Source organism: Numenius arquata, chromosome 2 (genome assembly GCF_964106895.1).
Source record: "Numenius arquata chromosome 2, bNumArq3.hap1.1, whole genome shotgun sequence".
Lineage (NCBI taxonomy): Eukaryota > Metazoa > Chordata > Aves > Charadriiformes > Scolopacidae > Numenius > Numenius arquata.
Window position 1 is genome coordinate 15,076,152 of NC_133577.1, and position 26,752 is coordinate 15,102,903.

Sequence of the window (26,752 nt, forward strand, 5' to 3'; positions counted from 1 at the left end):
GAGAATTTAAGTATACAGTGTATACGTATCTAACGTGATTAGGGGTAGAAGAATGGAGGGGTCTGGCTTTCACACAGGCCAAGTATTTTCCAGGAGCTTCACACTTACTGTAGTTTTCTCAATGTGATCTGGTAATGAATCGATAAGCAAGTCTCCCACAGGTTTCCAGCCGTTCCTCACATTTTCAGCCTCCTTCAAGTCAGCATCAAGGTCATCCATGGCACACTGCAAGTCTTTCAGTTTTTCTAATGCTTTGTCCACTTGCTTCTGCCAGATACTGGCACTGGCATTTAGGTTCTCCCATTTCTCTTTCACCTCTGTTGACTGCTTACGCATAGCTTTGGCAATCCTCATGGCTTTCTCCTCAGGGGTCAACTCTGCAGAGGGAAAGAAAAGTTACACCGTTTATTTTTTCTCTTATTCATGTCTAGTGAAACAGAAAGTGTTCCTGAGGTACATGCTCAAGACAGTCAGCAAGTTCAGAGTAAACTCATAATTTATTTCAGGAGGTACAAGGTAGAAGAAAGTCCACCTTGCCATAAGAGAAATAAACCTTAATCACTCCTTATGACAAAATAAAGCCTGATCAGAAGCTTTATTCCTGACTTCCATGTATTATGATATCTGCAAAAGGCAGCTTACTTCCGATTTGGTATTTTTGGGGGCACAGGGGAAGGAAATCAAAGATCGTTCTTCCCTACTGGAAACTGCAATAGGGAATCTGGGGACCATTTCATGCAGAAAGGACAAGAACAGTGCTTAGTTCCTGGATCATTTACCACCACCTTTCATCCTACCCCCTAGGATGTCTTTTCTCTTCCTATTCACTAGCAAAACTCAAGGTGTACCAAATACCACATGGTGAGTGGTTCTGCAGCTCTACAACCGCTTTTCTCCTGAAAAGCTGTTTCAAATAGGTTTTGTAAATCTAAAAATGTTCAATGAACCTGTTGACTGAAGAAAAGCCAAGCTTATGGTGAGTTATTTCTCACAAATTTCAGCCTTATGTGTCAAAATCCCATTCCAGCAACCATGGAAATCCCATTCATGTTAGCAAAGACCAGCTGCCACTGAATAAGCAAAGCCAAAATGGGAAAACACACAACATCAGGACGTAGTTACAAGAGATGATAGATTATTTCAGTAAATTCCTTATATTTAAATCCCCAATCTCTGGTAAATCTGCAAGACAGCAGCCAGAACTCCACACCATAGATACACCTCAGCCCTCTTTGACAACAGGAACTGAGTCAGCTGGTGGCTTATCTCTTCTCCACAACAGATGATTTCTGCAAACCAGTCAGGTGGTCTATCAGTAAGAAAACATGCTGCCTTTCCCAGGTCTTCAATCTGATACTGACCAAGACCCAGACAGTCAGAAGGCTCAAAAGAAAACCCTAAGACATCCCAGCAGGTCCTGCTGTCTACTGCTCAAAGGGGCGTTGCTGAAAAAAGTGGGGGTGCTTCCTTCACTAGGGAAGACTTGCTTCAGTAATGACAAACAAACAAAGCCAGTCTCAGAAAATTCCCCTTCTACATAACAACCTTGTGGTTTCTGCAGGCAGAGAAGCAAGCAGAGGAAACGATATAATGCAGAAACCAGAGAACAAAAGAAGGGGGAGAAACACGGCATACAGTGAAAACAAGCCAACTGGCCTCCTATTCACTCCTATATGAAACCCTTGAAAAAGGTTTATCACGGTATTTTTGTGATTAAAATTCAAGTGTTGTCTATGAATTATACACAATCATGCAAAGATGAAAGCACCAGTTTTGTCAGAAGTCAAACGAGACATACAATCTCCCATTTAGTGATACACTGTCTGTAAAATTATTATAACTGACTAAGCTTGGAGTTGCTAACTTGGGAGAAGAGAGCAAGAGGGGAACATACAAAAAATGAGGCGGGGGGGAGGAGGAAGAAGCTTTTTGCTTTTCAAAGGCTAGATGCATGTCAAAGTAAATGCACTGTTACGGTTGCAAAAGTTCTCTTACTATGCCTCTGATGATGCAACTATTGTTCCATAGCACCCAATGTAGAAAAGCACACTGTAAGTAATTAATACAAAATAAATCATTAGAATACATTTCATTTTTTGCTGCACAAGGCAACTTGCTAAGAAGTGGTTACGTAGGAGAAAAAAGTAGCACCAACATTAACCAAAGGAGAATGGGGGGTAAGGACAATCAACTAGAGCCAACATTACAAAAGGAAGGGAGACAAATACCTAGGCTGTAGGTTGCAGAGCATGTTTTGACTGCTAGAATTAGAAAAGCTTTTAAAAATCAGAGAGCCATTTGAAGAAAGAGCGGAGCTGAGAGGGAAAAAAAAATTTTGAGCTTATCAATGCATTTCAGTGACTTGCCGGGTGTCAAAAGCTACACATGAGAGCACTGTTCATTGCACTCTGCCTGCAAAGGCAGAGGCTAGCCAGGCTTAGGGATACCACATTGGCAAGTGGGTATTTGAGAAGAATTTAGGGAGGAACAGTTGTGACAAAAACCTGCAATGCTTAACTAGATGCAAAGGGATATAAATTATGTACGTAGCTCTGGGATACGGAGACATGGAAGTAACCCGCAATTTGCAATACTGACAGACCAGAATAAAGACGAAGACCAAAGATAGGCTGTGATAAATTGTACCTTGTCTCTGGAATTCCAGCAATTCACAGTAGAATAAACTACATCATAGGACAACACTGCTCTGGGATGATCTTTACCCCAAGCTTTCACAGAATCACAGAATCTTCTTGGTTGGAAGGGACCTTTGAGATCGAGCCCAACCAACAATCTTTGTAACAGATTTTAGAAAAAGGAAAAGAAATAAAGCTTAAGTTCTAAGCAAAAAACCCTTTCAGATAAAAACTGTTGTTTTAAACAGCTACAAATTGCTTATGCAAAGATATCAAAGAAGTTGTTACTGGAAGTAATTTTTGAATTATTTATCATTAAGAATAATCATATCCCATTGAGGAATGAGAATCCACTACAGTCCAGTAACAGAGGGACTGTGAACAATCTAGAAGCCAAGCTAAATTGCAGCATGCAGAAAAGTTGCACCTAGAGGCAGAGTTCAGTATCAAAGGATAACTCATAGGCTGAGGTATCCTATTACATCCTACGTTACAACTATAGGTTGAGGATAACCACACCTCAGGAGTAAAAGCTGCAGGACTTTAAATGAGGATTAAGGGAGCACCTAGAGTTGGAACACTTTACACAAGGAAAGGGAATACTGAGCTTCATTGAAAGGGGACAGAAAATTCCTGATACAGTGGAGGAAGCCTAGTTTGTTGACATCTTAAAAATGTGAATATAGGAGACATTATACCCAGAAACTGAACTAAGTAAAAGTTACACATATGCAAAGGTGTAATCTGCCATTTTTATCCAACTTCATGTGCTTGCATTATCATTTATCTGCTATCAGAGCCAAAACCTGCCAATTCTGCATAAAAGAGTAGAAAATTGGAATGGTTTAACAGTTCTAAACTGGATTATTAGCAGGTCATTTAAAATGATCAGTCACCTGTCAAGGAACATGCCAAAAGCTTTAGTAAGAGCTGAAAATCTTGCAAAACTTTTTGGTTGTCCATAAAGGTACTGACACAACAGATTTGATGAGTGCTTCTCGCTCCAGTAGAAGTAATAAGGAAAAAGTGGCCGTAGCAATAAATGGGAATAGAAGAGGGCAACAACAGCCTGACTTTGGCCACCTAAAACAAGGCAGCTTTATTCATTGATAGGCCAGTCACACATTTTGGGAGGGAAAAAAAGTCCAGATTGACTGGGGTGATACAAGTATCCCAACAGAACTGAAAACTGAAACATCTTTTAAGACCATTCGTCAAATCAGTGTCACTGTACAAGGGTACCTGCCATACATTTTATTTGAAAAATCTTAATTCATTGCAAGACCGCTTTATTTCACAAAAGCCTTGGAAATGCTCGTAAACTTGCCCTAAAAAGACATTTACTAGGGAAATAAAGTAAAACACACGTTTTTATGAGCTATAAAACTATTCAGCATCTACTCATTTAAAAGAGAAATACATGTTGTATAACTTCATGTTTTCCATCATGAAAACCCAACTTATTAATGAGCAAGACATTACCTTTTTTTTTTTTACGCAGATAACACATTCTCCAACATATTGGTTGTATTGCATAGAATTGTAAACCTCATTAAAAAATGTCCTAACAGTGAGAACTTTCTTCTGTGAGTTTGGAATTTGTTTCACCAGTCTGTCATTACACACAACAGCACACAGACTTCCTCTTTGTTGTGAAAAAACACTAAGCAGCGGTTGTTGCTTTTTTTGGTCCCCAGTTAATATAGTCTCCTGAATGATCAACGTTTTTCCTCCCCCTCACCGCTTTTTTTTTTTCAATGGTACTTATTGCATTATCTCCACTTTAGCAGCTGCTCAGAAAGTAAGAAAAGCCTATATTCACTGGACCATGTGTTTACCAGGGAGGAAAGATATTAACTGACCTTATAGTCAGGCAGAAAGAGCAGGAAAAAAAAAATCTGCTTTTGTAGTGGAAAAAAATTGATTTTACTAAGCAATTTTTGTCACAAAGAAAACAATGAAAGCACCAACAGCTTTTCTGTGTCTCTATCAGAGACAGAGTGCCATGGAAGTAAAACTTTCAAGCCTGAACTTTACAGCATATAGCTTCCTTACGTGCTTACACATATGGAGAATGCTTACCTAGGAAAACTTCCAGTGAAGAAAATTCTTCTTGCTTAAGAATTCATTGCAGGTCTCTTAAACTATTCCTAGCTCTAGCAGTTTTGATTCTAAGCAATTTTGCTTGATCCTCATTATATGGATTTGAACTAGCGATCTCTTTCCATCTTGCCGCAATTACATTAAATTCCTATTGCTTTTGCTATATTCTTAATAAAATATGCTAGAACTGGAGCTGACTTCATGCCCTTCCCTCTCCCATTATGTCAAATGTTGTATCTTTCTTGGTTCAATCAATCGTTGCAGCAAAAAACCAATGGGTGACACAGTGTTGTAATCATTATGAACACTTTCAGAGCACTTGAACAGACACAATGGCACATTGTCAAACTCCTAAGCAGAAGAACCAAGAGCAGTGCTATCGTTGCATGATGAAGCCTTTAGCATCACTCCAGCAAAAGCATTTTCTGGGTTTCTAACAATCTTGACAGAAAACTTAGTTCTGATGGGATGGGAATAGGAAGTTTAAAGAATAAGCAGCAACTGGTTAATGTGGAAACATAGCAATTAGTCAGACTCCAAGCATCCAATCATGCAAGCATAACCCAGTATGTCACCTTTTTCTCCTACTCAGATATCTATTGCGTATGTAGTTAAAGAAAAGCAGAGTCATTTTCATCTTAGCCCATTTAGGTTTTCTTCTACCAAAACTGAAAGTTCTTCAAACGAAAGGAATATAATTAAATAAGGAGTGAATGAGGAAAGTCTCTGCAGGATAAAAGACAAATTGCCTTTGGTCTGCAAAAGACAGATTTGCGAAAGCAGAGAAAATGAAAGCCGTTAACCTCATGTGTGAGGAACACTTCTGGAAAGGGCCCCAAGTACAGCCTCCAGATAAAGACAAATGAGAACAATGTTAACAAATATACATATCTTCTAATAATGGTTGTTGATATTTCCCAGTGGGCGCTGGTGCAAAAGACACAGAAGGACGAAACAGAGAAAATAGCTTCTAGTTAAAAGAGGTAATTAAGTCGTCCCGTAGTATCTGTCTCCAGAAAACTAAAGAAGATTACAACAATCCCGAGAACCATGTATTTATCCAGCATAACTAGTGTAATTTGTCAACATAATCAAAAGACATATGATACTTTTCACTAAAAACAAGGCACCATTTTGTAATAAATGGTGTGATACAAAGCAAGTTCACAATAGTTTTGCACAGTGAAAGTCCAAAGTTTGTGTTGCTCCAGGAACATAAATCACATATGAATTCATTTTTAGTCTGCTCCTGCCACAAACCCAGAAAAATCCAAAAATAACAGTACAGTTATAGCATCACTAAGCTACTATGTCTTCAATTCCTGTTGAAGAGAGTACTAATGGAGAGAAGGCTTTCACAACTGTATCCCAGTTACTCCAGGTAAGCAAGGAATTAATCTTATTTTTCTTTCCAAAGCACTTCAACTGCAGATTGTAACAGGCCTTTTATTTCTTCCAAGATCAATAAGGATTATTTTTTTTCTGGCATAGCACATATGGCAGGTAGCTCTTCAGCAAGGCTGCAAGAGACAGATATACATCCCCTAACAGCATTTCAAAACAAAACAAAGGCATCTATTTTATTCCAAAACAATACGAAGATATAAAATACAGACAAGTCAGGCAGCAAAAAAGAGAGGGCTCCCTGACTTGATAGCGTCCTATAACAACAACTTTAAAACATCCATGTTCTGAACTTTTTGAACCTTCTAAGCAAGTTTCCGCAGCCTGTTTTCTCCTCTATACACTTCTTGTTCAATATCCTGCAATTTCCAATCTACTTTCTTGAGGCTCATTTACAATGTCTTTGAGCTATGTTTGCTCTAGAGTGTAAGAAAGGAATTTTCTTTCAGACAAGGTCCTTACCTTTGGCATCCATCAGTCATCCATGTTGTTAGTAGTGTAACTGAGAATTCTCTTGCAGACAAAGCTTTACTGGTTTCTGGAGTCTTTAAAGAAAGTTAAACTTTAAGAACATGGCTTCCACCTGGGAAGCATCCTGTGTTTCAGCTAAAACCAGGCCATAACATAGCATATAGGTAAAGAACGAATATAACTCTGCTTATGTCCTGAGGTCCTCATGATTAGAAAAAAACAATAACAAAATTAACCACTATGGCCTCAGGTCAGCCTGTTTCCAATACTCAGCTGGTAAAATTTCAGGCTTAAAACGTCTCAAGTCTGCACTCCACAACGCCGAGCAAACAGAAACAATTTCCTTGAACTTTACTAATATGACTCCAAGCAGGCAACCACATAGACTCTACACGAAGAAATTCAAGGTTCTACCCAGGTTGACCAAACTTAGAGGGTGACTAAGAGATCTGTTCAGAAAGGAGAGAAATACTTAGTTCGAGATTCTCTCATGGGTAACTGCACATTTCTCTAGTCTTATGAAGAAACTCTCAAAAGTCACAAGTGAATGAGCTCCAACTAAAACAGAGGCAGAAATGGTCAAAATAGTGTAAATAGTTTCTGGGCATGATTCTGCTGACCTCCAGTGGGCCATACTCTCTTCAGTCTCCAAAGCACTCCTAATTTTCACACTCAAGGCTTCATGCTCAGCCCAGCTGCATAGCAGAGAACAAAAACCTATTCCAGTGGTGTGTGATATCTGGTGGACAGGCATAAGTTGGGAACAGAAATGCTGCCTGCTATATACATCAGAAAAAAGTAAATTGCCTATTTCCAGTGAGATCTTCCTTGCTAAGAGGAAAAATTATGGCAAAGAACTTATCTGCATGTGTTCAGTGGCATGAAGCAAAGAAGCTTGAGTTTTATTTATGTCTGAAACAGCTGAGCATGTTGTGCGTCTACAAGTTTAAATGAAGTATATGCATGTAATTCACTGATATCGATTAATATATTCCTCTTATAACACAGATGTGATTTATGGGGTTTTCTACACTTTCAATTAAGAGGAGATAACAGATGGTAAATACTTAATTTTAAATGATGTGTTTATCACAACTGGCTTTGCTACCAAGTAACAGCTTTCAAAGCTAGGAATCAGAATCAGAATCATAGTGGTTGGAAGGGACCTCAGAGATAATCGAGTCCAACCAACAGTAAAAAAAAAAAACAAAACAAACAAAAAAAAAACCACAAACACACCACAAACAAAACCACCACCCACCACCTGAACACACAACAACAACAACCAAACCAAAAACCATCACCCACCCACACTGCACCCCACCACAAACCAGTAATCTTGGACACTAGAGCATGCCCTGAAGAACCATGTCTACACGTTTCTTAAATACCTCCAGGGATGGTGACTCCACCACCTCCCTGGGCAGCCCATTCCAATGCCTGATAACCCTTTCAGTAAAGAAATGTTTCCTAATATCCAACCTGAACTTCCCCTGGCGCAACTTGAAGCCATTACCCCTTGTCCTATCATCTGTGACTTGGGAGAAGAGACCGACCCCCGTCTCTCTACAGCCTCCTTTCAGGTACTTGTACAGAACAATAAGGTCTCCCCTCAGTCTCCTCTTACAATCGGATTATGAAGAAACAGCAATCGGATTGCTGTAAGAAAACTAGAAGCTACTGAAGTACTTTGATAATACTGCAGACTCCTGGAAACATTCACTATTGCGGTGAGAATCAGTGTAGTGGCCTGTGGTAATCTGTAGGGTGTTAGTTTATGTTATCTTCTAAGAAAATTATCTCCACTCCCTCACTGCAACAGTGGAATTTTAAGGACAGAATTTCAGCAAAGCGCTATCATTAGTTCATATAACTCTGGGGACAGGAAATATTATTTCTGCTTTCCTTTGCGCTTCCCATGGCCTGTAGGTAATCTCACTAACAGTACAGGGATTTAAGAAGCCAACTGTAACTATTCCGTAGAGAATTATAATTAACATTTTTAGATGTAAGTTTTCGCCTATACCATGGACAAGTGACAACAAAGCCAAAAATGTGAGCATTTCCAATTTCCTTATCCTGTTCATCTATAGAACTCGGCAGCTGGCCTGCTGGTTTATCAATCAGCTCCACTCAGATGCTGAAGCAGCTCAAAGGCAAGAAGAATGTGAAGCTTGTTTTTTTGTGATGGGGGCCTCCCCATGGAAACATGGCAAAACAAAATCAGAAGACAAGACAGATGGGAGATAAAATTAACTTAGAAGGAAGTTTCCTGGAAGCTGAAGAACTATGTTTGAATGTGCCTGCTACTATATTGTGCAGTAGAAGGCCAAGACAGGAAGCATAAGGCCAACATCTTCTAGGAAAGAAGAAACCAAGGCTTGTTCATAACCTGATTTTACATTCTTGTGATATAATTGAAATTAACAACAACATTATAGACAATAACGAGTTATCATAAGGAATCCTATAACAAATTTTCTCTTTGAATGGAACAATGAATCTCTATATGCACAGGTCCTTATAATCAGTCTCATTTGGTCAAGTTTAAAATGGATTCTTATCAGTTTTCTCCTAAATCTTTCTCATTCCTCATCCTTGCAACAATGCCCTCCCCTGGCATGAAAAGATCTAGGAGGGGAGGGGGAAAGAAAAAAAAGAAGTGGATGGAAAGGTGGAGAAGGAGAGGTTTAGGAAAATAGAAAGTGATTTTACAACCTTTTTCCTCTTCAGGTTAGCTAACCCTGCCCACTAAACACCACTGCCATTACACAAGGTAAGAACTAACCTCAAGAAAAAGTGTTTTTCCGATCAATGTGATTTTGATTTAAAAAAAAAAAAGAGTTTTTGCTATTTGTATTACAGAAGCAGCCAAAAACATGTTCAAATCCTTCCCCTTTAACAACATAAAGTGTACTTCACTGAATTTAACGAGTAAACAATCTACTGCAGAGAATACCAGTGATCAAGAAGCTGACAGAAAATAAAAAAACATTTTAAAAGCCCACACCCACAGCCTTTACTAAAAATGGTTAATCAGAAGAAAAAAATGTATGTGTCTGGATGTCTTCAAATCCAGAGACGCAGCTTTCTGGAGATCGATGGCATTACTTGTCAGAAAAAATTTACTAGACTCAGTCCTGGGTGAAATTTAACGGTTTATGATATATAAGAGATCAGAGCAGATGATTCAAAGATGCCTTTTGGCCTGAAAGTCTATTAATCTACAGAAAGCGTAACTGCTCTGTGCGGGGTGCAGGTGCCCACTGCTAGCAGTGGGGGCTGCACAGGGGTCTCTGTGAGGAGAGGCCAGGACTGCCCCATGCAGGGGACAGCCAGCACCAGGAGACCCACCACAGGCCACAGCTGAGGCTCTCAGCCACAGTAGTGGCACCTCAGGAAAACTGTATTTAAGAAACAGCAGAAAATATCAGAGAGAGATAGAGGGAAACAGCATAGGGAACACCAAGGTCAGGGGAGGAAGAGGAGCTCCATGGAAGGGCAGATATTCCCCATGGAGATCCCAGCACTGGAGCAGAGGAAAGATGTGAGAAGAAATGGGCAGCAGAGAGAAACTGCTAAGCTGACCATGGACCCACCATCTCCCACTGTATCACACAACTCATTAACCTGCTGAAGAGCCTGGGCGTGACCTAACAAGTCATAACAAGGGAGGAAGAAGACAGGAAGGAAGAAGTCGAGTCTGAGAAAAAGGAGAGGAAAGCTGTGGTTTTATTGTTTGTCTTTTTGTTCCCCACTACTGAATCAGTAATTAAGTATTTATTTTAAATGAAAATAAATAGTTTATTTTCCCCAAGATAAATCTGTTTGGCCTGTAACAGTAGTTTGTAAGGGATTTGCATCTGTCTCCATCTTGACCCTTGAGCTTTCTCACTCCTGTTCTTCCTATCTTCTTCGTCCATCCCATTGAGGTGGAGGAAGTGAGTGAGAAGATGGGTGGGAGTCTTGCTGGTAGCCAAGACTAACCCACCACGTACTCAAAAAAATAAAGTCTATGGAATTACTTAGAGGAAAGTAAGTTCAATGAACATCTTTGAAGCTTCCCAGTCTGAGTATATTTGATCGATTTTCAAATATGATGACTAGACAAGAGACACTCATACATCACTTGCAGACCATCTGCCTGGACATTATTGTTATGCAGTTTAGCATGGTCATCAAATCCCCTGCTATTCTGTTATCACTGCCATCTGTGTAGCACAATGTAATTATTATTATTATTAATAATAATAATAGAATGCATAAAAAGAATTTATGATGTGGCTCACCATCTGAAGTTTGCTCTTGCACTTTCAGTCAACACTAGATTATTGGTATCAACCTCTGCTAGAAAATGAACATTCTACACTGGTAACAGTTTATGCATTGGCATCGTTTGTGCTGGGTGGTTCTATGGCTTTACAGAGGAGACTCTGTGACTTCAAACTTTTTTGTGAAAGAACGAGCAAACATAAAGCAAGCTTTTCTTATTTTTCAACTGTAAGCTTCCTTGTGATTTGGACCAACTGAAACACTAGACGTGCAATATATCAAATAAGTTTGAGGGTAAAGACAAACAGAATGTTTTCAGGAGCCAAGAGTTCAAAAAGGAAGCAGTAAGATACATTACAGCATCTGAGGTACCAGAACTAATCACAGGGAAAAACGGTTCATTGGCTTTAATCACCAGCTATTCAAACTTTATCACAAAGCTGAATTAGGGAATAGGAAACCACATAAAAATTTGCACGGAAATAACATCAACTATGGATGCGGGAAAGATTAGTTGTTTCTAACTTTAAAAATAATGTTGTAGCATATATCAGAAACATAATTCTAGGACCTAATTAAACAGATATTTGGTATATTTTTCTATTTTGCAGTTATGGGGAGTGGGGTGGAAAAAATTTATTAGCTTCTTGTTGGTCTCTGATATAGACAAATATCTCAACAAATACTATGCAAATATCATTTCTAGGATAGCTGTGGTTTATTCCGTAGTTCATCAAACATTCAAATCTTTAAGATCCTGTAATGACTGCCTTCCTAAAGCTTTGACTTCTAATGAGATACACCACTGAATACATTTATTTCTACTTGTGGAGTAAAACATATATATATTTAAATGTGTAACCTTTAAATACTATTCTGACTATATTTAATGTGCATATGTTACTGTGTTAAGAAAAAAGATCAGAACTGATGACTTAGTGTTTTCAATCAAAAATTGAAGAAGAAAATAGAGATTTTTCTACTTCCATGAAAACGTAAGTACTTACACAAAGCAGAGTGGTAATACTTTGAGGCTAAATCATTGAAAAGAAAGCAATCAGGATGTGATTCGGAAAATTCTGAAGTCTAACCAAGTAATTGCAATATAAAATATGTACTAGAGAAATGTAAGTTCTTTTTATTTCCTTTTAACCATTCCCGGAAGAGAGTATTTTCTGACCTGTTTTCGAATGCAAGCTCCTCCTTGGTTCCTCAGGCCCCTCAATTGGTTGGTCAGCAAGGAAAACTCGTGCCTGGTCCACAGCATTGAGAATGGTTTGCTCTTTATCCTTCAGTTCACGCCTCAGTGCCTTTTGGGAAGGGAAAGAAGAATCCCATTTGTAACTTGATCTTGTGAACAACAGATTCTACACCATTTCTTCTGTTTTCACCTCTCTGACCAGACCTGTCTAGCGACTGAGTAATAGCCAACATGTCATTCAGAATGCAAGATAAAATGTAAATTTTACAAAACAGAAACGGTGAGAAATTAATGGAGGCTATAAGGGTAATTTTTACAGAATTATTTGAAGAATTGAACACAAGAAAGATGATGGCGGTAGGTTTTAATAACGCTCACCCAACGGACCCTGAAACTATGACATTTGACTTTCAAAAAAAAAAAAAGAGTAGGGATTTATTGCTATTAACAGGTTTGCTAATATACAGTAGATTGCTATAACAGACTATTTTTTCTTTTTGGTTGCTGGAATAACAGAAAATTGCATCTACTGAAACTTGAGAAGATAATTTCACAACTGCTAAAAAGAAATGCAAAAGTACTTCACATTCCTTAGATAATGATACCTTTTATTTATGTCTATCTATTGGTATTTTTAAAACTTAGAAGATACGTAACCAGAACTTTTATGATGAGAATACATTCTGAAAAAACATCCTTCAAATTAGCCAAAAATATTGTGAGCCTTATTATGCAGAAACAATTGAGCCTTATATACAGAAAAAAAAAATAAAAATTTCTTTAAGATGTTTTCATGCTAGTTGAAATGAATTTCAGGATATTTTATAACTACTTCTTTTTTTTAAAAAAGAAGTAGTCAGCTGTAATGTTTCTTACACACGTTTTCTGCCATTCAATTTTTTAAGTATAAACCCATCCCACCTAGCAGGAAACTGCTTTGCATGTTTTATTTGTCTTTCTACCAGTAGAAACACAAAAGAAGATACTTAAAACATTATTAAAATGCTATACTTAATTTCTCCAGTATATTTTTTAGCTCTAATTACAAAATCAAGGCTCATTTTGCTGACACAATCTGTTCAGGCCCCATTCCAGCTCAAGAGCAGCAGTTCGTCAGTGTTCACATTACATAATAAAATGAGTGCTTTCCACTACAGAAAACTCTGAAAAACAGTTACCATGAAAGTCTCACAAATGCTACCTTATCCTTCTCCTCAGTAAGTCTCTTGATGCCACAAAAATGAAAAAAAGGCTTCCTCTTCATTTTAGCTTAGCAGAAAGCAAGATGTTATTTTCCCCTCTTCTCTCCAACTTTATTCCTTTATTCTCCTTATCTTCCCAAATCCTTCAATTCCTTCTCACTCTATTTTTCTGCTCCAAATTAAATTTACAAAAAACCACAAACCCAATAAATAAAAAAAAACCAAAACCAAAAACAAAAAACAAAGCAAAACAAAACCCAACAAAAACTAATCACTGAAAATGTGTAACCTCCATTACACTTAGGAACTTGCATTATACGGGCCTATCTTCAGTAACCATTAACTATTGTCTTTATACAAAAAACTCTTCAGAACAGTGTTATCTCTACATGCTTTTGTATAGCAATAATAACAATAAGAACAAGCCCTATTCTCTGTAGGATTCAGTATACACTATGTTTAATAAGAAACAAAAATTGTCATTTAAAAACCCTACTTTGTAAAAAAAATTTTTTTTTTTTACAGAAACTGAAGTATTGTAAAAGCAATATTCCTGAACAATCCCTTCAAAGCAGCACAGTATGTGTCAATATTTTAATTTCACATAACACACATTAGAATAAGACTCTTCAAATCATCCATATTTTACAAATCATGAAAACATTCTATATGCAGGAATTTGCTTCAGAAAAGAAGGAAGACAGGAAGCCATTATCACTACTGTGTAATTAAGGTTTAAAACTTACCCTTTTTAAAAGCTTTTGGTTAGTAGAGCTTGTGTTGATGCATCATTAAAATACAATCTTAACTTAATTTCAAAGATTTTTGTCAGGTGAATACTTCAGTGTGAAGTGGGAAATCTTTCTAGAATAACCCTTTTTTTTCATCCATGCATTTTCCCAGATATTTTCAAAGCATGCAAGCAAAAGGAGGCTATGATAGATTTCGAGCCTATCAATAAATTTCAGCAGTTAGAAATAATCTAAAGATGGATCTCTCTTGCTGTGTCTCTCCTGTTTACCTTCACATATTGTGTTCATCAATTTCTCCTGATCACCCTCAATAAAACTTCAATCAAGTCTGACCTAAGAGACTTTGGATTTAATTCTCTGTCCCCCTCCAGCACCCCTGCCACTGAAGCTGTTCAAATTGAGGTTGACAACACAAAGATTTTAAGACTTTGGCCCATCAACTCTAAGTCATCCACAGTATTCCTTATTAATATATCTTGACAAATAAATATTTTTTTCATGAAGGAAACTTTGCAAATGAAATAATAATATTGAATTAACTTAGTAGTAAAGAAGACTATCTTCAGCACACCACAGATGTCTTACATTATGGATTATACATTTTTTTTCTTATGCCACAGACACAAAAGTAATTTTTGGAACAGCCACTCAGACTTGCATAACTTTATTCCTTATTTCTTAGCAATACTTGTTATATCTCCCTGTCTCTCTCTTTCTGCCAGTAAACAAGGACAGCAATGAGAGCACATGATGCAAGAATAACCAAATATATCAATAATATCCTCTTTTGCTTCCAGGCAAACCTCTCTGCAACAGAACAAAAAAGAAACTCATGTATAAATCTAATCTCAAGCTCAAATATCATCTGTCTTGAGTGAACCGAAGAAAGATTTCATTGGAAAAAAAATCACACCTACAAGAACACTACAGAGTAAAAGCAAATCATAAAAAGTCCAGCAAGGCACATAAAAGCTGCAATACTGAAGTTGATTATTGTATTAAAGATTTTTATATAATAAGAAGTGCAATCATGTTTTATTCAGTTTTGCAAAAGATACCTCCCCAATGGCTACTCAGAACGGATGCACCTCTTTCAGCAGAGAAGTATATTACTGTGTCACTTTATTCCCCCTTGTTTGTCATTAAGGACTAAAATAGTTAAAGCATTTGTACAGCTTTGAGCATAGCACAGGTTTTGTAGAGGGAGAATTCTTTCCCTGTAGCTAGTTATACTTTTCAGGAAGAAAATCAGGAGAAAATTAATACTACATTTTTGGTGTAGATTAAATAAATAATAAGTGGAGGTATGACAAAAGACTTAAGGGAAGCATCTCAAAACTTGTCACTGAAACTGTCCATTTATAAGGTAAACACATGGATGCAAGCAGTCCTGTGGGCCTGCAGATGTGAAGGCAAAATGAAAATGCAGATGCTGAGCACACAGACAGCTAATTATTTTTTTTTCCCCACGTGATGCTCCTTTATAAAAGTACAATGATATTTTACAGCTATATTGGTCATACAAAAAGGAGCTCTACGCAACTGCGGCAGTAATTCATACCACCATATTTCATACTACAATTCAAAATTGTACCATTACTGTATATTTTAGTTGATGGTCTAAACTGGAAGCTTCACTTCCCTTAGTAATCTGACGAGTGACAGATTACCAAGTCCCACATCCATGCTTCCAACCGCTTTATTGCATTTGCAAATTCATTCTTATTTCTTACATAAACAAGGATGTGGATTTTTAAAGATCCTTGGTAAAACCAACACTAATTTTAGACATTCTTGCTTCTTATAGAAGAAGAGAAAAGAACCGTGGAAACCTAAAATCTGGTGCGCTGATGCAGTGTCAACATAAACAGCTTTCAGAGCTGACCTTAAATAATAGTAGCCAAGAATAATTTAAAAAAAATCCTTCTTTGCAACCTGGAGGAATTCTTCTACTGGTAGATGGACAGAGACTTACAAAACTACGCTGTTGAAATGTTTTACCCAGCATCAGACACAGCAACAACTACGAACAGCATTGCAGCATTCATTTGACAGGTACAAGGGACACCTTTCAAGTTAGTTGCCTATGGCAGAGTAACTCAGGGTCGCACTAACACAATCCTTCTCTCAGGGAAGGGGAAAAAGGAGTGTTAAACTACCTGACTGACTCTCTATTTTGATTTGTTCCTCTTTCAGTAACTGAGAAACATATGTTTTTCCCATTATATCTTTGAAAATTATGTTATTTATTCTGTTATAATCTAACCCATTTGCCCTCTCTTCATTAGAGATGCTTGATTTCTAATATAAAAACTAACTCTTCTTACAAGCTAACATTTTTTAACTTACTGCCTGAATTTATAGACAAGAAACTTGCCTAAACCAAGGCCTTCCAAAATTTCTGTTGGGAATGCTTTGTAGCCAAAGCCTTTTCCACTCTTGAAAAATTAGAAAGCTAGAAAAACTTTTGCTATTCATGAATTTTCACACTGTTCAGTGTATCCTGTAAGCACCTATTTCCTTCAATTGCATCTTAAAATTATTTTTTGAGCATAGTAAGTGGGCTTCCAAAATTATGCCCTGTTGATTTACAGCTTCTTTTTTCCTCTTTTGAATTGCGCAGGCTTGTATAGAATAATTCAAGGAGCAGATCAGCTTAATAGTTCCAACAGATGAAGGCAAAGCTAATTTCAAAGAAAACACATGGGATGTTTCTTAAAAACAGAACATATTTAAATCAGGTCTCATTATGCACTCTTTCAAGGAAGTAAAGATGCATGTTATTGTAACTCATATCAGTTTATCACATTGTAGCTTTATGGGCCAGTCAGCAGCTCCTGTAGCATTTAATTACTTAGTCAGCTTTATTCTGCACTCCGTGCTTGAAAAACTGTTACTTTTATACACTAAAATGAAATGGAAAAAAATAATCCTTGGCATATAATAGGATGAGGAGAATAAGTAGGATGATTGAGAAAATCTGAAGAATGGAAAGAGGGATTGTTTATAAAGATCACACAGAGATCAAGGTTGTGACCGAGTCTCTGCCAGCTGTCTGCATCATTAAAGAATCCACTAGAAAGAAAATAAGCGTAGCATGTTTAAAAACTGCTCCTTCATGACAGACACTATTTAATAAAACACACATATATAAAATTTCAAAAGTAAGTAATTTGGTCTCTGGACACATCTCTGTGTGAAAATCAGTTCTATAATGTATCTATACCAGCAGATAAGAATACACTCAAATAGAGACCGATATTTAATTTGAGATGGTGCATCTCACCATGCATATAGCTTTTATTGCTTCATACCTGATCTATGCCACAAAAGAAATAATGAAGGAGAAATATGGTGCCTAGTATATAACCGTTAATACCTAGAAACATATAGAAACATGTGCAGCACATGACTGCAAAGATGAGACCCAATCCTACATGTTCTGATAATCAGTAACAAACAGTGCCCGACACCAAAGTAAGGAAAGGAAGGCAAAGATCGGAGTGGGGAAAAAAAAAAAAAAAAGAAAGGAAGCTGTTTGCCTCCATAATAAATGTATATTGAGTATTTCAGATTTTATTTTCTTTTTAATAGAAGAATCTAAACGTAAGTTTAAATTTTGGAGGTTTATCCCACGCCACTTGCAAAAGACTTCTCAAAAAGAACCAAAGAGAAGTGAGTGGCAAAGGCTGCGTTTCTCTAAATTATCTCTCAGTTTACCATTTACCATTTGTTGCCTCTATTACTGTCATGGCAATACAGTGTCCAAATAGGGTGGCAACTACTAGGGTTCAATGGGAGAGTAGACTTGGAAGCCACATCCATAGAAAATTCCTTTTTTGCCTGAACGCACAGGGAAACTAAACTGACAGGAATATAAGAGCATAGATGTTGGCAAAAGAGAGAATTAGAGTACACATACCGGTGATCTTTTACCAGAGGCCAATAAATGTTAGCTCACTTAAGACTTTCCCTTTGATTTATCAAAAAAAAATGCTTTAGGCCAGAAACAGGAATATTTCTTCACTGTTTGTCCCTTGATAATTTCCCTTCCCAGTCTGGTCTATGGATGAGTGCACGTGGCCATGGCTATTCACTGAAAATATCACCACTTCTGTGTATGCTTTAATAGATATGCATTACATGAAACAAGCAACTATAACTAATCCCCAAAGTGTTTCACAGTAGTACAGCCAAAGAGATAGAGGATGGAAAGAACACTTTATCATCTACTGCTCAGATTTACAGACATGAAATATGAAGCTGTTACTAACATTTTAAAAACTAATAAACTGACAATCTCAAACTGCATCTATGCATTTATGTGGTGACACCTTAATTAAGAAAGGTTAACTGACTTCCTTCCGAACTTGTTAAAGTGGTTCAAAAATTCTAAGTCTATTTTCTTCATTTTCTTCTAACAGCATTTTGAAGCCTGTTTGGAAATCTTTAACTTACAATAACCTTGCAGAGACTTTGAAAGGATTCATTTGTGCACCAGAAAAGAATCCAATACTACATCGTAACGGCAGAGGTAAGCTTAATTTTCATATATATTGCATCAAAAACAACATTAAAAAGCTATTCTTGAATTTAAAAATATAAGGCTATACTTTTTCTTAAAAATTAAAATAAAAATTGTTTTTTACACACTTAATGATCTGCCAAGAAAGAATGTCTCTACTCTTTTCTGAAGGATGAACTGCTGCAAGTCCTGCACTCCCTAGAGATGCTACAGGATCTAAATCCAACTAGGGATGAAGGGAGACACTGCTTAATTGAGCAAAGGTTGCAAAAAATGACTCATAACGATGCTCATTAATATGTCTTCCAGCACCAACAATCTTATGTAACTGGATTTCGTATTTCCTAGCCCACTGAAATGAGACTTTGTTATTTGTGCTTCTAGGTCAATGATAACCAAGCCCTGAGAAGTTTGGAGAGCTTGACAGAGCATAGTCTTAGGCACTGGAAACCGAGGAATGCTTGCAGCTATTTAATTTTTTTAAAAATATGATTTGGAACTAACTATGTTGGAAAAAATACCATACAGTGCATCCCTGAGCTGTTGCCAAAGGCATCTTCAAAACAGTTTTTCTAAAAATATATGATAGTTGTTCTTTACATAAAAGTAATTTGAAAAGGCAGAGATCTCAGTGTGTTAACACGAATTCCCCACTGAATGAATTATTGAAATCCTCAGACTTATAGCCATTCAGGAACCCTGTTGTGATGGGTTTGCTACACACTTCGCACATATCCACTGAACTTGCTTTGTTGGGTCTTTTTCCCTTCTTCAAGAAAACAATTTTTTGAATATTCAACTCTTACTTTGCATTTCACTGTAGGGAGAGAGGGATCTCCTTTGTGTGGCTGAGCTTTCCCTCCTATCAACCATTGACCAGGACTGTTAAGGGACAGCAATCTGTTTTTCTTTTGGTTTTATGTGCTCTAGTTTTTTAATGGAAAAAAAAATAAATAAAAGCATCGTATAAACAAAATAGAACAAAACCTGCTAGAATACAATGCTTCTTTTGCTCATCCAGGCAGTTATTAAGCTAACTGAGCATATTTTGGTCTAAAGCTGTTGTAATATGACAGCTAAAAAAGGGCATGAGAATCATTAAATTTGATGGCTTGAATAAAACTGCAGAAAACAGGTAGATTAAACCAGGTTTGTTTTACATTATTATGCACAGTAAAAATGTTTTTAATGGTGCTTCTAGAAAAAAAAAAAAAAAAAAATCTGTTTAACATACCTAGTCAGGATTTAATATAAGAATTCATACAGGCTGCATGCCAGAGACAGCAAGTCTGAGGCAGAGTGCAGAGTCTGACAGAGAGGGAAGCTCTTGAAGCTTTCCTCTCTTCGGGTGATGGAAAAAAGTACTTACTTTTACACAAGAGCAGTAATCATCCTGCTAGCAGTGGAACCAATTTTCAAATGCCAAACTGCTTGTAAACACACATTCAGTTTTACATCAAAGGATGACAATGTGCTTTTGGTGAAGGAAAATTAATCCTACCAACCTTTACTATGGAAAGATGACAACCATGCTGTATCAAAAACCTTGAAAGACTACACTTTTCTTTTTCTTTTTTCTTTTTTTTTTTTCTTAAAAAATGTACTCTGAGGAAATTCATGGCTAGGTTTGCAGGGCAGAAAGAGAAACGAACATGCAACTTCTAGTTTGGATTTTTCCTGGAGAAGAAGATGACAGAGTTCATTCTTAAAGGATTAACCCAGCAAGTTGTGATGTTAACACACATGCTTGTATTCAACAGTTACAGATGATCAAACCCTCCATTTTATATCAAATCCAAATAACAGCACTTCAAAAGTGAAATACCCGTGAACACTAGGCCAAGGTTCAGAACAAACTGGAGAAGAAAAGAATGCCATCTACATATCATCTATGCAGTTCACAGAGACATTTTCAGGGTTTTTTTGTAAGACACAAGCACACGTTCATACAGCTGTAAAATAGTTCACTGTGCCCTAATGAATTATAACAGAGTAATATGCTCAATGAAACCATTTGAGTCCTACAGCTAATGCTCTTCAAAAACATTTGAGGCCAGACAGGCAGCAAATGCTCTGCATCACTGATGAAAGATGAGGTTATGAAGTATTGGTGTGCTCCTTACTTCAGGAAAGCCACATCAAAGCACCAACCGGAGATAAGAAAACTGAACAGCAATTTGAAACTTCCCATTTTATTCTTGACTCATTACCAGTTTTAGAAATGCTATGGACGAGATACGTTCCCATAAGACCCCAACAACTTAGCAATGAACAGTTTAACAAATAATGCGTTTCCAGTCATTCCTTTCAGGCATTCGGGTATTGCTTTGTCATTGACTAATATAAGCAGAATAGAAAGATGACAGGTTGGGATGTAGCAATCATTTCACAATTATTTTGTATTTCATATAATTTTACAGTTAGCTGAAAGGACAGAAGCAGAACAAGAGCAAAACCAATTTATACCACCTCTCCTGTCTTGATCGCTTGAGTAGGATGTAAAGTCTACTTTAATAAGGGCTTCTCCTTTACAAGTGACTGGATGACAAAAGTGATTTAAAAATCTGACATGAGATACAAAGGCTTTAAAAAGCTCAACCTTCTAATAACTATTAGACTTTTAACATCTCTGTGTGATCTAGAAACTCTGGACTACACTTAAAAAAACCACCCCAAAACATAAAACAAAGCCAACCAAATGGAAACAGTATATGCAGGAAACTCCAGTAGTCTCCTCATCCCTCCATCTTCAAAGCAGCTGCTTCTTTTTAGAAAAAATTGTTGGCTTCCATTGCTACCATAATTTTTTTTTATTATAAAAATACAAGACTAACAACCTTTTTCTATCTGTGAACTGCACTGAATATTTTTTTAATTAAAATACCGTTTTAAAATAAAAAAAATAAAGTTCACCAACCATGATGCTTCAGATATGTATGCCAAAAGAAATGAGAGACCTTCTGCCATTTTATGTGAAATATGTGAAAAACATCTATCATTCCTATTGGTACAAAGGATTTGTTTAATCTTGAATATTGGCAGCATCTACAAACTGAAGGCATCTTCTTATATAGAAGAAAACAAAAGTGATGGTATCTGTGGAATTAGCATGAAAATGAATTGTCAGTAATTTTTAAGATAATTCTCCATTCTCTCAGTATATGGAATTAGAATAAGTATCTACCTATGCAACTCTGGGAAAAACACATCATGGATTTTCATGAAGAACCCAGCTTCAAGTTCTTGAAGATGCAGTCTCTGAGGATTCTGTAATCCAACAGAAGTATCATGGGTATTCACATACATCTCTGATCAACAGAAAGTGGGAAGAGAAGTAACCATCTCTACTTGCTCCAGTTTATTTTGCCTGTCCCCAAAATCTCTGCTACTGGCTCCTGTCAGAAACAGGACAACAGTTTATATGAAATTTAGGGACAAACCAGAACTTTTATTCTAACATGAACAAGAACTGGTATCCAGACAAAGGGGACTGACACTAAGAAATCAGTAAAGATGCAATGCCATTTTAAATTTCTGCAAAAAAACCCCAAATAACCCCATAGGAAAACATCCCTGTACAATACCAAATAAAGCACTGCAGTGAGTCTATTTCAAAGGCATTTAAAGAGATTACACTCTCTAAAAATCAAACTTCAAGACAAGGCAATATATCATCAAAATAAGGATCCTTCCATTTCAGATGAAACTGTTTTGTAGAGCTATCTACAGAACAGAAGTTACATTTCTTCCACAGTCTTCAAAGTTTTACCTCATTTGAAGAAGCAAGGGAAATTTGTGTCCTCAATGCTAACTCTAATTAGCTTCAAACTGTGAAACTGTGCAGTGCATAGCACATAACACTATAGCTTTGGACAAGTTTTACCACTCAGTTACATAAACCCCAACAAATGAGGTTATGGTAGAGACACTATCAGAGTGTCAAATTCGCGTCGCTTCTTTATGGGTAGCAACTGGTATAACTTCTGCTTTTGCTATCAGAAAATACTCACAGGGAAAGGTGGGGAAGGATAAAGAACAAAAAACCTCCATTTTTTTAAAAAAATGCATTCTAAACACACAATGCCTCCAGCCTGACACAAGATACACAAAACATCTGCTGCGTATTAAATGGCTTATTACTTAATTTAGCTAGAAGTAGTGTCTTGCACTATTTCCCTGCATCATGCAATGGTAACTATCTACCTCTTCAACCTAGGAGAGAGAAATTCCTCTTTCTTTCCTTATCAGCAACTGGCTTGGGTTTGTTTAGCCTGTATTATTACTGAGCACTGATGAACTTACAGCATTAACAGGACATAAGATTCTTACTTCAAACTGAGATGATACCATTAACATGGTATAATAACACTAACATGGGTACTGTATCGTTGTTTTTAAGAGCAGTTAAACTCAGGTCACCTTTTGCTTATTTTGAGGGATTACACTTTCCTCTGCATGTCTTCAAATAAAAATCAATAGGACAAGTCTAATATGTTTGGTCTCATAAGCTACTTTATTATTTTATAGTACATACCATATTACTGCAGAGGTCTTGAGAACAATTTTTAGTAATTGCAATTCAAAGTCCAGACACTCAAGAGCAACTTTATGGTATGCAGCACTATGAATATTCGTTCAATATATGAAGCAAGGCTGCACTTTGTGAGCACGCCCGTGTCTCACGTACGAGGAAGGTTTGCTGTAACATCAGCCTTCTTAGTGCAAGGGTACATCAGAGTCCTCACTGATGAATTGCTATCATCAAAAAACAAAGGGTTGTACTACATGACATCACCTATGAATTATAAATACTCAGAAAAGTGAGATCACTGCAAAAAGTCTCAGAGGAGCATCTCCTGTCTGACAGTTGTGTAAGGGGAGGAATATTTCCCCCTCTGCAGGAGGAAGCACCAGAACCCAGCTGAATGCTAAAGCAGCAAAATGCTAGAGACCTGCTGCAATTTGAGACTACCTCTAGTGTTCCTGTTCTGGTTTTTGGGTTCGATCATGCATGTATGCATAGATGACAGAGGAGTGCTACTGGAAATCCTTTCAGAAGCAGAAATCCTGTCAAAGCTAATTGCTTCTCCTTCTTACAAACAGTCACTTTGGTTTTTCTTCAGAAGCAAACGGTCTAGACAGACAACTGAATAATTACTAAACAGTCAACAATCTGTCCTCTACTGATGGATCCTCCCTGTGCAGCAGAAAACCACAGTCGGGGAACAGGCAGCAGCAGAAGAGCAGCTACACTGCCTCAGAACAAAGGTCCTCTGTCACCAGCTGCAAAAGTCATGTCAACCAAATGATGCTCAAAGTAGGAAAACATGACTCAAAATTATCAGAGTTCAATGCAGAAAGTTTTCCCCTGGCAAAGTAAAACTCCTTATTACGCTTGCACTATGATCTATGTCATCATTTGTGTTATATGCTCTCCTCTCCTAATTCCCTAGTCATTTCTCTCTTGGTTATTTTATACCACCAAGGTCTACCTCTCTTCCACCTTGTCTCTTTTTGCTCTCCACTTTTCTGCTATATCTTCCCATTTTCAAAACTACCTAAACTGCCAGAATCTTTGTAAGTCTTATACCCCATAGTTGGTTACTGTGATATGACAGATTATACTGGATCTCTGGTTTTGGTCACTTCAAAATTTCCTGTCTCTGGCTCACGTGCTACTATTTCCAACAGCTGCCCAGTAGGGAAAAAATACTGTAAAACCACCACTGCAAAAAAAGAAGCAGTGTTTGAGATGGGAAATATTCTACTCCAGACAATTCTCCAGGCATATTTGGGAGTGACATGAGAAAGGAATACCTTAAGGGCAACAAGACTGTTTCCCTCTGGTTAGTCACCTCCTTCAGCTGGTTCTAGTTGCCATCAGAAGTTACAGGAACATGGAAGAGCAGAACTTGACACCTGTGCCACGTTTGTACAAGGCGATGGCATTAAAAAAAAAAAAAAGAAAAAAAAGCAAAGCAAAAAGGAAGCCTCAACTGTAATGTGTCACGTATTCTATAGCACAGCAGCAATGCAGCAGGTACCACAACACAGTTGTTGTGGTTTGGGGGGTTTTTTTGGTCGGTTGGGGGTGGATGTGTGTTTGTGTTTGTTCTAAGGAGGAAGAGACTTCTCCTTATCATGAATCACATCAAAACCAAACAACAAACAGAACTTCAGATGGGAGTTTTAGCCTCTTGTCAAACAGGGAACATCCAATCTTGTCACAACATGCAATATCTGTATCGCTTTATTAGTTCCACTTCTGCCTCACAAACTAAACTTGTTCAACACAACGGCCTTGCTAGGTCTTTGCATTTTCAAGTAGGTGATCTAACAAAGTCTCATAAAACCAGCAGAAAACCCATCTGGACCTGTAAATTAAACTAAGTAGATAAGCAAAAAATATACGGCTGCTTTCAGTCAACCTACAATAAGAAACTAGGATTAAAACATTGCTGGGCATCCAGTGTAAATATACTAATAAAAAACACTGGGTAAACCTGCTTGAAAATTGTTGGTGTTTTGCAATTGTGTTAAATCATCCAATTACAGGGTTGTGCCCTCCTACCATCCCACTGAGTTTGTTATTTGATTTTAACTTACTGGGTTTTTTAGCAGAAAAAATTTGAAATTCAAATCATCCAGGGAAAGTTCTTCCAAATATGCATGGACACTAAAGAGAAATATTTGCCTTATTTTTCCCCATCACAAGTTCTTATAATAGCTGTTCACATTAACCATATTCCTTGATGAAAAATAATTCTATAAGAATGATCAATTGTTAATTTGGAAAAAGAAAAAAAAAAAAGCCCTACTGAACCTTATTGCAAATGTTGTCATTAACCATTTTTTGGAGGACTACAAAGTGGGTTTCCGTTTATGAGAAAGAAGTCATTTGATGTAACTGGCATTAATTTGGGGTCAATTAGTGAAAGAGACTACTACTTAAAAGCATACTTCCATGAAAGAAGGCAAATTAAAGTTAAGTCAGCTCCACAAATACCTTCCCACAGAAGGCAGACACATTAGACAACACAAAACTTATTACTTACGTTAATTTCCTTTCTCTGCTGTTTCTTTTGTTTCTCCAGTAGGAAAAGCTTTTTTTTCTTTTTTTTAAGCTCTTTAGGCAAAGAATTGGAATATTTTACATGTAGTAAAGCTAGCATCTATTAAACAGGCTTTCTTTTTCTTTAGAAACTAAAAATTTGAAACCATAAGCAATTTCTCATTAAGAAGCAAAAGGTGCATGCAATCAAATTGTTATTTTTAGTTCTCAATACTTGGAAACAAGCTGTACGCCATGGCAAAGTTACCTAGTAAAGGTATGGAAAGAAATAGAAGCAATAAGTGAAATGCTGAAGGTATAAACAATAACACTAAGAACCAACACAGGGAATGTCTTAAAACCAAAAACTAGAATTGGTTTTAGTCATTGGATGCCACTAGGAGTAACAAAGAATATTCTGATATATCTATAACAATATTTACTTTTCATTGTTTTCTTAGAAATCTCTTCACGTTCATCTACAAGTACAATCAAAATGCAGTAAGCATGTTTATTTGCTATATATATATATGTATATATTCTTAGACCACACACATCATCTTAATACCCAAACTTTTTCCAGGATTGCATTAAGCAATGTGATTCACATCTGCCCTGCATTTGTTCTTTCATTTTCTCCACCTTTGTTTTTACATACCATGGGGTTTTGTTTGTTTGTTTTAAATACTGTGCTGTGTTTACTACCAGCCATTCCTTCATGTAAGTTTACTCCACAACTTTAGATCCAGCGTTAAGATAATTAACTTCTTCCTCCTCTTCCAGTGCGGCTGCACCACCACCATGAAATGCATAAGTAGGAAGACATGGGTGAAAAAAAGGTCTGAGTACCTGCAGCTAAGCAACTCTGCTCACAGGACTAAGAGTCTCTTAGCAGCCAGAAATGTCAGAAGGCATTATGTGCATGCTCATACAGAAGCTCATACATAATCAGAAAATCATCCCAAATGAGGCTGACCTATTGAAAATGAGTAATTTCAACCAAGAATGACTGCCTTCTAGCTTCAGACTCCTCAGCACGTTTCTCTCTGCCTGTACACGTCACCTCTTCTCTGCTCAGCTCTGTCCACTGTATCTGAGCTCTGAGCCACTTCTGAGCATTACAAATACAGCATGA

The 26,752-nt window shown here is 37.1% G+C and overlaps 1 protein-coding gene across 3 annotated transcripts in view; it reads right to left on the reverse strand.

Annotated features, from left to right (window-relative positions):
• UTRN (utrophin) overlaps positions 1–26,752 on the reverse strand; it is a 339,386-nt gene that overhangs the window by 77,222 nt on the left and 235,412 nt on the right. For all 3 annotated transcript variants that reach the window (XM_074144306.1, XM_074144303.1, XM_074144304.1), the window contains 2 exons: positions 12,067–12,196; positions 109–377 (listed from right to left, as the gene is read on the reverse strand). In XM_074144306.1, the coding sequence (XP_074000407.1) occupies positions 109–377; positions 12,067–12,196 (399 nt within the window). The remainder of the gene's footprint in view (positions 1–108; positions 378–12,066; positions 12,197–26,752) is intronic.